Genomic DNA, 13,819 nt, shown 5'->3' on the forward strand with positions numbered 1-13,819 from the left:
CAATCGTCTCAGTCAGATATATATATTCAGGCGCAATATGGAACATACATGTGAAATAGAAATAGGCAATCCTTTGATAATTCGATAAAGTGTGAGTCTCCTATTTCCGTGTATTCGAAGTAATGAATTCGTATACGCTCGTATACTGGCACGCCTGCACCTAAAATGCCAACGCAGGTAGATTTAATATTTATCTTGCGAAAACAGGTACCACCAAAAAAACATAATGAACTATAGGTTGTCACAAGAACTCATGCCATCCCACAGCCTCCCTCCGACCCTGCCAACATTGTTGCAGCTGCACTCGGAACCATTACCATAGATGATCATTTGCATGATTTCACGTAAAACAAAATAAGATCTACAAACGAATAGAAGCTACACATACCTTGGCATGCACACACATTGCAAGCCATACTAAGCTGATAAGTGTTAATAACTTGTACAACATATACAACACTTAAGATAAGTAAAAGCAATTTGATGAGTCATGGTCTACCAAAGCAAGCTGCAGTATTACTCTAATCTATCTTAACAGGTCACACATGATTACAATCCTTTTTGTGTGCAAGTCAAGCTTATCTAGTTTACACCTAACAACTTGTAGAACATTACACAATTGATGTTTGCTAATAACTTCTAGAAAGATACACCAATTGACATGTAAAAGGAATTTGATGAGTCATGACCTACTAAAGCAAGTTACGTTACTAGTCTCATCTATCTTAACAGGTCACACAAGATTACAAACTAAGTTCTGTGTAAGCAATGCTTATCTAGTTTACAAATAACAACTTGCAAAACATTACAAACTTAGTTTCAAAAAATTAGGCAATCTAGATTAGTGTTTGAGCTGTAAAGTGAATAAGATGAGTCATGTGTGTTATCACAACTTTTTGGTGGTGGAATGATAGTGCCACCAAACACAACATACCAAATTATGATTTCAGGAAGCACCCAAGCACTTTCCAGACAAGCAAATGCCAATTGTGAAGGAGATGATGCCATGGCAGCTATAAATAGGCCTATAGCATGATGATCATCCTTCAGCATCCATCATTCTCATAAGTAGAGTGCATCATTCAAGCCAAGCAAGCAGTGGTCAATACAAATCCACCATGAAGTCATTTCTCATCCTTGCCCTCCTTGCTATCGTGGCGACCACCGCCACAACTGCAGTTAGAGTTCCAGTGCCACAATTGCAGCCACAAAATCCATCTCAGCAACAACCACAAGAGCAAGTTCCATTGGTGCAACAACAACAATTTCTAGGGCAGCAACAACAAAAATTTCCAGGGCAGCAGCAACCATTTCCACCACAACAGCCATATCCGCAGCCGCAACCATTTCTGCCACAACTACCATTTCCGCAGCCGCAACCATTTCCACCACAACAATCATATCCACAACCGCAACCACAGTATCCACAACCACAACAACCAATTTCGCAGCAACAAGCACAACAACAACAACAACAACAACAACAAATCCTTCAACAAATTCTGCAACAACAACTGATTCCATGCAAGGATGTCGTCTTGCAACAACCCAACATAGCACATGCTAGCTCACAAGTATCGCAACAAAGTTACCAACTGTTGCAACAATTATGTTGTCAGCAATTGTGGCAGACCCCCGAACAGTCACGGTGCCAAGCCATCCACAATGTCGTGCATGCTATTATTCTGCATCATCAACAACAACAACAACAACAACAACAACAACAACAACAACAACAACAACAACAACAACAACAACAACCGTCGAGCCAGGTCTCCTACCAGCAGCCTCAACAATAATATCCATCGGCCCAGGGCTCCTTCCAGCCATCTCAGCAAAACCCACAGGCCCAGGGCTTTGTCCAACCTCAACAACTGCCCCAGTTCGAGGAAATAAGGAACCTAGCACTGCAGACGCTACCTGCAATGTGCAATGTCTACATCCCTCCATATTGCTCGACCACCATTGTGCCATTTGGCATCATCGGTACTAACTGAGAAGAGAAGAACTCTAGTACTAGATATATGAAACACCGTTTTCTTAGACCATGGTTTGGTCGTTGTGGCGGTGAAAAATAAAGTGACATGATCTATCATGTAAGAACCCGAACTATACTATTTCAAACTTGGGAATAAAAGACAAACACAGGTCTTTTCTGCATATGATTGTTTGTTTGAGTTCCATTCATGTGCCCGTTCACAAGTTCACCCCTAATTATATATATTAAGCATTAATTAGATGTTTATGTGCATTAATCTAAAGATAACAGAATGAATCTGAAACTTGAATTTAATTGAAGTATTTTCTTAGACTTTCAAATTGAGCATTGATAGTGAGGACTATCCACATCCTTGGCTTGCCCTTGATCAATTCTTTCCAAATAAGCATTCAATTCATCAGTCAATTACATTGATTTTTGTGGCTTGTACTTCTCCTCAACATGAGTATCTTCGTTGCGGCTACTCCAAATCTCCCACATAACTGAAGCATTAATAGCACTCTTCCTTACATCAAGAAAATATGGATCGAAGATATGTCTTGACCATGTTTCTGGGTGCAACCTTGGTAGTTTTATGTCAAAATATTCTCAAGCAGAATCCAAGAATAAACTTGCATGCTCACGTGTGATAAGGGCATATGAAGTAACATTTCCTCACCAAGGCCACACATAGGGCACACACATAACCCCATCACATGCCTTTTTAGTTATGCATATGAAGGTAGGATGTTTTTAATTACTCTGCACCAAAATACTCTTAACTTGGGTTGTAACCCAAGCTTCCGTTGCCTTTTAAATTTTTCTTCCCCATTAGATGAACTAGACAGTCCAGCTACCACACGATACCTTGTGTTCATCACGGCTCTGTACAACAATTGAACAGAAGAAATGTCATTTATTTACCATACCCATGACCAAATGTTCTCTCCTACTCCCTCCGTCCCAAAATACTTGTCATTAAAATGGATAAACGAGGATGTATCTAGATGTGTTTTAGTTCTAAATACATCTCTTTTTGTCCATTTTGATGACAAATATTTCCGGACGGAGGGAGTACATTATTTGGTCGTGGCATATTAAGGATGGCCACTTCACCTGATGGGATAAACACGTAATGAATGAATGGAGTGTTCCAGTCGCGCGTGTTTTTTCATCGATAAGATCAGCTACAAGTTGGACCAGAGTTCCTCACATGTATCATAGTGGTTTCATCAGCGGCGTGCCCTGCACCCATTTAGCATACCATATCTCTGTAGTATGTGCATTCCCAATTTTTCACAACATACCCTCCTTCAAACCTTCTCATCCTTTCAGAATAGCATGCCAAGTTAACGATGCACTATGCGGGAACCCGCATTTGAAAAAAAAATCATTTCATGGTATCTTCCGTGAAGGACCCTCGTACATGAGCTATCTAGATAGAAATAGTCATGTGTGTTTAGCCAACTTTGTATAAGTGAATATATCAAGGTCGTGGAACCCCAAGCCTCCAATTACACCCGGCCTCTCTACCAACAAGATGTCCAAAGACATCAAGGATACACATCCAAAAAAGAAAATAAAAAGAACAGAAGAAAAAAAATACCCCTCCATGGTGATCAATCGCTAGCATGCATCAGTAGCACTCTAACCATCACCGAAGACAATGCCCGGATTACAAAAAAGGTTCTCCAAAAGCAACGCCCCCAAAAAGGAAACAATGCACAAGCGTTGTCGTTGCCCGATCGAAGATCGTGGGTATTCACCTTGGAAAAATTCCGAGTTCACCCAAAAACAATGCCTTCAACAAGGCCATTGCCAAGTACAAACAATGAGGACCAGACCTTGGGTTTTCACCCTAGGAATTGAGAATCGATACTCGAGGAGTACCACCAAAAATACATCACCCACCTCTTGATCCAGACCTGCAGAAAAAGATCAAAAACGCCGCATCGTGCCACCCGTATCCGTGGAGGCCTGAACTTGGCAAGACGCCAAACATGGCTGGAGATGGGGACCAACCACACCTGGCCAGATCTGGTGACTCCTAGTCCCACCGCTGCCGCTACAGCAGCACCGCGTGTAGCATACCATCCCATCTACGCTGTTGTCTGATTAGAAGGATACATGGATATACATATGGAAAGGCCCACATTTTCCCTCCAACAATATAAATAAAGCTTATTAGGATGTGAGAAAGCTCACACAATTTTATACTGGCTATGCAAACGTGTTCCCCGCTTCTACAGGATACCCGCCGCCGAACTCACCATCCGTTCTACACAAGCAGTAAAACCGATCGGATTACCATTTCGGTTGTTACTTCTATAGTCTAATGGAACGATCACTTCCAGAATTACGCCATGGTGCCATCTTTTATATGCAACATATTGTGAACTGTATTTTCTGTCAGTGAAGTTGACAAAATAGAGTAATACAGGGTACAGGGGTAGAGCATGCAGGTGGTGGTTGTTGTGTGGTTTGTGTGTTAGTTATGTGTGTACCTGGCGTCGAAGTAGCGTTGGCTGGCCAGCTGCAGCTCATAGGCGCACGAGCACAACGGTGGCACGGCCACCACCGCCTCCACTGCGCGCAACGCCGAGAAGCAACAAGCATGTTAGAATTTGTCCGTGGACACTCGATGGATCGACCTGATCGATCACTCATTTTGTGCATACTCACCACCACACATGGCTGAACCGAGCATCCTCCTGGCGGCGCCCAATGAGACCGTCCTCGCAGCGGCCACGGCTCGATAGTTCGCCCCCATGCGCGCGGTACGGTGCCGCAGCCTGCAGTCAAAACAGAGCACGCAGAGCACTATCGGTGAGATTGAAGGAGAGGAATATTGAAATGGAAACTTAGCTATAGGAGGTGAAGGCAAGGGGGGCTGGTGCAAGGGGAGGGAGACTCCTGGAGCTAGGGAGCACGCGGACGCCATTTCTCATGGTGCAAGTTTGTTTCAATCTCCGATCCTGCTCGCTGTTGATTATGGGTACAGTAAATTTTAGCTAGCTACGATGCAAACTAAGTGGTATGCCTGGTCTTAACCTATCTATCTATGTTATCTTCTATTCGGCGAGGTGGCTGCGCCTGTGGCGGATGTGGCCGCTGCCATGCCTTCCACCTGACCTGGTCAATCTCCCTCTCCTATATTCGAGAAAAAAAAAGATCTTTGTCTTCTCTTCTGATCAGATGGGGAGGAGATGGTGAGAGATGAGGTCAATGGCTTTGGGGAGAGGATAAGGGCGGACGCCAGCAGTGAGGCGGCATGAGGAAGATGAGGTGGTTAGCGGTGGCGACACATGAGGGGAGGGGAAGGGAGGGGTAGCGTTGCAAGGAGGGGAGTGGGTGTGCGGCGTGCCCAGTTCACAAGAGAGGAGAGAGGTCGTCAAGGGAGCGATCCATGGGAGTTTTTTTCCTTCTAAGCGAGCCTAGTTGGGCTCTCTGCAGCGTCCAAGGCCCAATGCACAACATATCTTCAAATTTGCCACCAATAGCAGCCCTTAGAACAGACAAGGCCAGTTTGCAAGTTTTAAAACAGAACTTTTTTAGTGCGCATGAAAAACAGAACACGTATCTTTCCACACATAATGAACTATAGGTACGACCAAAAGAAAAACATAACGAACTATAGGTTGTCACAACAACTCATGCCATCCCACGGCCTCCTCCGACCCTGCCAAAATTGTTGCATCTGCACTCGCAAGTGTTACCGTAGATGATCGCTTGCATGATTTCACGTAAAATAAAATAAGATCTACAAACAAATAGAAGCTACACATACCTTGGCATGCACACACATTGCAAGCCATACTAAGCTGATAACTGTTAATAACTTGTACAACATATACAACACATAAGACAAGTAAAAGCAATTTGTTGAGTCATGGTCTTTCAAAGCAAGCTGCATTACTACTCTAATCTATCTTAACAGGTCACACATGGTTACAATCCTTTTTGTGTGCAAGTCAAGCTTATCTAGTTTACACGTAACGACTTGTAGAACATTACAGAATTGATGTTTGCTAATAACTTCTAGAACACTACAACACTTTACATGTAAAAGGAATTTGATGAGTCATGACCTACTAAAGAAAGTTACATTATACTAGTCTCATCTATCTTAACAGGTCACACAAGATTACAAACTAAGTTCTGTGCAAGCAATGCTTATCTAGTTTACACGTAACAAATTGCATAATATTACAAACTTACTTTTAGAAAATTAGGCAATCTACATTAGTGTTTGAGCTGTAAAGTGAATAAGATGAGTCATGTGTGTTATCACAACTTTTTGGTGGTGGAATGATAGTGCCACCAAACACAACATACTAAATTATGATTTCGGGAAGCATCCAAGCAGCCAGTTCTCCTACCAGCAGCCCCATAACCAATATCCATCAGGCCAAGGCTCCTTCCAGCCATCTCAGCAAAACCCACAGGCCTAGGGCTCTGTCCAGCCTCAACAACTGCCCCAGTTCGAGGAAATAAGGAACCTAGCGCTGCAGACTCTACCAACAATGTGCAATGTCTACATCCCTCCATATTGCTCGGCCACCATTGCGCCATTTGGCATCGTCGGTAGTAACTGAGAAGAGAAGAACTTTAGTACTAGATATATGAAACGCCATTTTCTTAGACAATGGTTTGGTCGTTGTAACCATGAAAAAATAAAGTGACATGCACATGTCATGTAAGAACCCGAACTATACTAGTTCAAACTTGGGAATAAAAGACAAACACAGGTCTTGTTTGCATATGATTGTCTGTTTGAGTTCCATTCATGTGCCCGTTCACAAGTTCACCCCTAATTATATATACTAGTAAATATGCCCGTGTGTTGCTACGGGCCATGCATTGTCTAAACCATGCATCATATAGTTCAAATAAGTTGCATTCATACCCTCTCTGGCAGGCCCTTTTTCAGCTGGGTACTGCCCTCGAGTGTAGAGCTGTGGTTGTAGAGGAATTTGGCTGGATGCTTATTTTCTTCTCAACTTTGAAACATGTTCTTTGACACTTCAGTTACTGCTACTCGTGATCATTGTTGTAACCTTTATAGTACATAACTTCTTGCCTACTCTCAAAAAGCATGACTATTTTTGTGTATCAAATTTCAAATGGGTCAGCATGCATATTTTGAATTGACTACTACATCCATATGTAGTCCATATTGAAATCTCTAGAAAGACTTTATATTAGAAATTAATAAGCCCCTATGACGAATGAAAATTAGCATATTTTCATCTTGTAAAATGAAGCTGCAATTTTTTTGCAATACATAAGTGAATCCTCTAAATATGGGCCATTCTACAACTGATTTGTTTTCAAAGCATTTCCCTATTTGGTACCACCTATCTGCTGTAAAATATTTGAAGGATAGAGGAAGGAGATAAAAAATAACAAAAAATTGAAGAATGATAATGAACAATTTAAGACAGTCGCAAGTATGTAGATATTGTTAGATAATAACGAGAAATAAACGAGACAAAGATACACGGATTTTTACGTGGAAACCCTTGCGGGAGAAAACCACGGAACGCACGAAGGCACATCACTATAATTGGGAGGAGTATTACAATACACGAGAGGACAAACCCTCTACGTGCTAATCTGGTGGAGATCTCTCTCTCATCTATTCTATGACTAGCTAGTACTATATAAAGGGGCAAACAATTCCCTTTCTTGGTGGACACGAAACAGAGTTGTAGTCATGCTACGTCTAGCACGGTTGACATGCAGTAGTCCCGTAGGACTCCATCTATAGTACAACACTTGTATGGGATTCGGAACACAATAAAAATAACACTCCACCTTGAGACGAAATCCCTTACAATAATCATAGATAGCATCAACTCCTCAATTAAAGTCATCACAAGTAAACCTTGTGCCTGGAAATGTCCATAGGACTAATAAACTTCTCATGAAGTCATATTGAGCAAATCAATCAGTAGGTCATCCAAAAAATAGCACAACTATCAACAAAGCAGACTAACAAAACTTGGTCTCCCAATAAAGGTCTGAGTCTGTGCCACTGACCTCAAAAACTGAAACTGCTCAATCATCAAATGACATAAGTCATCATATCTCCTGTGGTGCCTGAACGAGCGCATAGCTCATAGTGCAACATCTTGGTGCACATCGCATTGTGAAGAACTCATCTCACGGAATCTGAACGTGCTTCAAAACAGAAAGCACAAACCTCGGCAAACAATACTCAGGCAAGAGCATATGATATGGATGGCATCGCGTGCACCCAAAAAACTGACGACTTGTAGTGGTTAATGAAAATCCATGACATGGTCATAAACTGTCCTTGTAGAACAACTGTCGGATGAAGGAACCATCTTAACATGCAACGGAGTTTCAACTCTGCAATAGACCCCTCTTGAAAGAGCAAAGACAACCGAATTGCACTTGAAACTTAATAGCGCTAAATGTTGTAGTATCTAGCAAAAACAAATCAATCTCCTTCTTGCACCTCAACTGATTCTCATCACGAACATGAATATCAAAACAAAACCTTCACATGCATATCAGCAAAACACTATGGAGAGAATAGTGTATATGCTGGCTACCAACATGCTTAATAATTACTTCCTCCATACCCTTTTTTTCCTGATAATTGAATTGTGATCTTCAAATAACTGCAACAAATTGCATCCATTATCCCGACGGCCATAATCCCCAAAACTCCACCTTGAAGAAAAACTGAGTGCATCCTGATAATTGGCTTGCGCCAACAACGCTCGCATCTCGACTTGCCATAGGGTAAACCTTGCGTCACGATCCAGCAGCGAAACATCATACTTCATGGATGTCATGAATAGATTAAATCTGTGTCCACAAAGTAGTACAAGGCGATAGAAAAATTCTTGACAGAATTAATTTTTTCGATAAAGGGTGATTTTATTATCTCAAATGTAGCATCAAGCAGATACAAAGCATTATGAGTAACACCCGGCCTCTGCATAACTAGGATGCACACAGCCCAATATGAAGGTCTGACAAAAAATTGATGAAAAAAACCGACAAATCGGCAACAGTAGAGCCCTATAGACCGACACTATGCCTATGTCGAAGGAGGTGGTGGATCGATCCGAAGGTTATGTTGCCACCCATGTTGGGAAAAAACCTCCATAGCCACCTGCTCCAATCGCATACAGACCGCCTTGAACAGCGGTTGGTCCTCCGGTCGTTGTAACATAGACCACATACGTAGCAATTGTGTACAGTGGAAAATAACCTGTAGAGGAGAAGCATTTCTTCCATTAAAAACAAAATCATTTCTACATAGCCAAAGCGACCAAATTAAGGCATACGCTCCCACCCTTATTAGCGTTTTGAACCTATTTGAAATACCGTCCAGCCAATGACCAAAAATATTGGCAACATTTGTGGGCGGATACAAATTTGACGCTATTTGGATGACTGACCACGTAGAACGCGCAAACTTGCATTGGAAAAGGAGGTGTTTGATTGTCTCATCATGAGTACAAAAACAACACTTCTTATTCCCTTGCCAGTTGCGTCGTGCGAGATTGTCTTTGGTTAACACAACCCCCCTACGAAGATACCACATGAAAATTTTCACTTTTAATGGAATCTTAGACTTCCAACTTTTCTTGTTATTACTCACTGGTACCTCAGAATGTGTGAGCGCACGATACATAGAGTCTACAGTGAAAGACCCTGATGTAGTAAGGTTCCAGCGAAACACATCCCGGCCTTGTGTCAGGTTAATCGAATCCAGTCGGGATAAAAGATTATGCCATGACACAAGTCGGGGGCCAATCAAATCCCGCCTGAACGAAATATTCGGCGGGAATGAACCGAGCACTTGCGCAATAGTATTATTCTTATCGCGAACAATGTTGTATAAGCCTGGATATTGTTCTCGGAGACTGGCATTGCCTAGCCAGATGTCTTCCCATAAACTAATCTCCGACCCATCCTTTATCGTGAAAGACCCAAAGCGAAAGAGATGTTTCTTTGCCGCCATTAGGCCAGCCCAAAAGTGCGAATCGCCAGGTTTCCAAAATGCCTGGGACACCGACTTTTGACCTAGATACTTGTTGCGCAGCATGGTTTGCCAAACACCATCCTCAGTAAGAAGTTTGAACAACCATTTACTGAGTAGGGCCTCATTTTTGACCTGCAAGTCATGAATTCCGAGCCCTCCTTGGTCTTTCGGCCTACAAACCACGCTCCATTTGGTCAGCCTGTATTTTTTCTTTTCACCGTCTCCTTGCCAAAAGAATCTGGATCTAAAATAATCCAATCTTTTTAGGACCCCTTTTGGGAGTTGGAAGAAAGAAAGCATATAGAGAACCATATTTGTGAGGACAGAGTTAATCAAAACCAACCGTCCTCCAACTGAGAGTAGTTTTCCTTTCCAACTACTCAACCGTTTCTCTAAACGCTCCTCTACATGCTTCCACTCCGCAATGGTAAGGCGTCGATAATGAATCGGTATTCCCAGATATTTAATCGGGAATTGACCATGTGCGCAACCAAATAGGTCAGCATAATCGGCCGCCGCCTCAACGGCTTCTCCAAAGCAGAACAATTCGCTTTTATGGAAGTTTATTTTGAGACCCGACATTTGTTCAAACGCTGAAAGCAAGAGTTTCAGGTTTCGAGCCTTGTCCAGATCATGTTCCATAAAAAGAATTGTGTCATCGGCGTATTGTAAAATAGAGAGGCCACCATCCACAAGGTGTGGCACTACTCCTGCAATCTGGCTGTTCTGCTTGGCGCGCTCAATCAGAATCGCCAACATGTCAGCGACAATGTTAAATAACATTGGGGACATAGAGTCACCCTGCCGTAGTCCTTTTTTTGTCTGAAAGTAATGACCTACATCATCATTGACTTTGATGGCCACACTACCTCCAGTTACAAAATTGTGGATCCACTGGCGCCATTTATCGGAGAAACCTTTCATCCTTAGGGTCTGTTGAAGGAAAAACCACTTGACCTTGTCATATGCCTTTTCAAAGTCAATTTTGAATATCACTCCACTCATGTTTTTTCGGTGCATCTCGTGGACGGTCTCATGCAGGATTACTACACCATCTAGTATATTTCGTCCTTGCATAAAGGTCGTTTGAGATGGACAGACAACACGGTCAGCTATCAAGTTTAACCTATTCGTAGCCATTTTGGTGAAAATCTTGAAGCTAACATTAAGAGACATATGGGTCTGAACTGCTGAATCCGTTCAGCCTCCTTAATCTTCGGCAATAAGACAATCTCGCCAAAATTTATTCTGAATAGATCAAGTCGATTGGCATGAAGACAATTGAACAACTCCAAAAGGTCAGCCTTGATGATATCCCAGAAATTCTGATAGAATTCTGCAGGGAAACCATCAGGGCCTGGAGCTTTGTTGTGTTCCATTTAGAACACCGCCGCTCTCACCTCCTCCTCTGAGAAAGGTGTCGTGAGGATATCATTCTCTTCTGCCGTGACTTGTGGAATATCATCTGTTTGCGGATCAGACGAAAAATAGGATAAATAGCACCTGGTAGTGTTTACGGGAGCAACGGGGTATACTGCACAATAATCAACATGCACTGTAGCCTTCAAGTGATGAACAGGAACAGTAGTACTACCACGGAGGACTTGAAATCAATCGATCTCGGAGAACGAGCTGATTTGTTGGAATTGCTCACGTACTAGAAGCGAGTATACCAAAGATTGATTGACTGGGTCTTCACGTGGAGATGTAGCAGCTTGAACACAGGAACAAAAAATCTGATCTGTAGATCAGCCTCGGCGTCCACTTGTGAAGTAGTAGCAGCTACAGTATGATCACGTGAACTAGTACTAGTCAAAGTACTAATCGGGTGGCTTTTGTCTCCAAGTAGTAGCAGTGACCCGGTGGATCGGTTTGCTCCTCGGGAGCCTGTACGTGCGTTGAGCAGCAGCTGCAAATCTCCTCGGAACTTTGAATGAGCAGCAACAGCAACTCGGCGAAACGGCCAGGACGGCTTCAGCTTTGAGGGATTTCCACGCGATATCGAGTCGGTCTCGGCGGAGTAAAAAAACGATAGGATGAATCGGAGAACGGCGGCACACAGGAGACCGCAACCCTAATCTCCTGTCTCAAATCTCATATGCGATCTCAGATCAACTTGGCTCTGTATACCACTTATTAGATAATAACGAGAAATAAACGAGACAAAGAGACACGGATTTTTACGTGGAAACCCTTGCGGGAGAAAACCACGGAACGCACGAAGGCGCATCACTATAATTGGGAGGAGTATTACAATACACGAGAGGACAAACCCTCTACGTGCTAATCTGGTGGAGATCTCTCTCTCATCTATTCTATGACTAGCTAGTATTATATAAAGGGACAAACAACTCTCTTTCTTGATGGACACGAAACAGAGTTGTAGTCATGCTACGTCTAGCACGGTTGACATGCCGTAGTCCCGTAGGACTCCATCTATAGTACAACACTTGTATGGGATTCGGAACACAATAAAAATAACAGATATCTTAAATAAACAAAGATGAATACACCATTGCTTCTACCCATTCTCGTCCTACACAAGCAGAAAGTACAAACAACATTTTCTTTCACACTGTGTATTTTGACCAAACAAAGCATGAACAAGATTCTGTTTATTCTATTGCTTTTTCACCCTTCTAGTAAATATACCCATGAGTTGCTATATATGAGTTGATTTCCTTTTTTTAGGCAAACTTAGTTAGCGCATGCATCCAGTCAAATATATAACAGGGCAGCGGATGCGTGTAGAAAAAATGTGTGTAGTTTTAAAAAATAGTTGTGAAGCACTGTAATTAAATAGGTGCCTGGGTGCGAAACAGGGAAACAAAGTGTAATTCTCCAACAAACATGCCATCCACAAGTCTATAAAAAAATGTGTAATTCTCATCAGAGTAATGAAGTCAGCCAGATTAGTGTTGTGAATGCAGGAAATTAAAAAAAAAACTGAAGCTTTTGGTTTCCTTTGTTATCCCTGAAAGTGTCAAATATATTGATTTTTCACATCTTCATTTCACTTTTATTACATGCCAATTCTCTTTCATCTTTCAACAGAGGTCAGGTAAACTCTTCTTCATTAAAAATGGTTATAACTTTTAGATGCTAATAACAGCCTTTTCATGTGAATAGAGCATTCCATCACAGTAAGAAAAACTGACATGGTTACTGATTACTTCCAGGCCATTCAGATGATAACCGCCTTTACAAGTCTAAATTTCACAGAAGTAAAAAAACCTCAAGTAATTAATAGCCAATAATATGAAATTAACCCTATTTTTTTTACAACCAACAAATTATGAGGCACACTTTCCTGTGGCCTTTTTCAGAACCAACACACATGAACTTGTATTTAATAAAGTGATACGCCTACATAAATGTCCAACAGTTATAATGTTATAGAAAAGCTAATCTTGATTTATCTATGTGAGCATGCCTGTGTAATTGTTGAGATCATCTTGCATACTCAGACATGTAAATCAGCCGAGGTGAGCATCTGTTTATTTCTACATTGAAAGCACCCCCAAAAAGATGATTTCGGCCAATACCGTACCAGAACGAAGTGGATCTGACTCGAAAGAGAAAAGCTTTGCTTTATCGCTATGATTTACTTGGGCCCAATGAAAATCATTGTAAAATGAGCGTTATAAAATTGTACACTCATGTGAAGTTTTACTTCTCCTGTTTGGATAGAGTGCTTCATCTCTTCAAATCTCGTGTGGTGTCATTTCAAATCTCGTGTGGTGTCATTCAAACTCTTATGTAGTAAAATCCTGGTAAAATTCATGTATGCAATTAGCCAAAAGAAAGAGACTTTC

At 41.9% G+C, this 13,819-nt stretch overlaps 1 protein-coding gene across 1 annotated transcript; it reads left to right on the forward strand.

The window, feature by feature from the left end:
- The first annotated feature begins 1,035 nt into the window (after nt 1-1,035).
- LOC123135674 (alpha/beta-gliadin A-V-like) lies at nt 1,036-2,160 on the forward strand. The gene has a single exon (XM_044554854.1). It carries the CDS (start codon nt 1,119-1,121, stop codon nt 1,797-1,799), a length of 681 nt encoding a protein of 226 aa, XP_044410789.1. The 5' UTR covers nt 1,036-1,118; the 3' UTR covers nt 1,800-2,160.
- Nucleotides 2,161-13,819: the final 11,659 nt, after the last annotated feature.

The sequence above is a fragment of the Triticum aestivum genome, chromosome 6B, assembly GCF_018294505.1.
Source record: "Triticum aestivum cultivar Chinese Spring chromosome 6B, IWGSC CS RefSeq v2.1, whole genome shotgun sequence".
Classification (NCBI taxonomy): domain Eukaryota; kingdom Viridiplantae; phylum Streptophyta; class Magnoliopsida; order Poales; family Poaceae; genus Triticum; species Triticum aestivum.

Coding starts and splice junctions, on each gene's coding strand:
- LOC123135674 (XM_044554854.1), top strand. CDS start 1,119: ATGAAGTCATTTCTCATCCTTGCCCTCCTTGCTATCGTGGCGACCACC.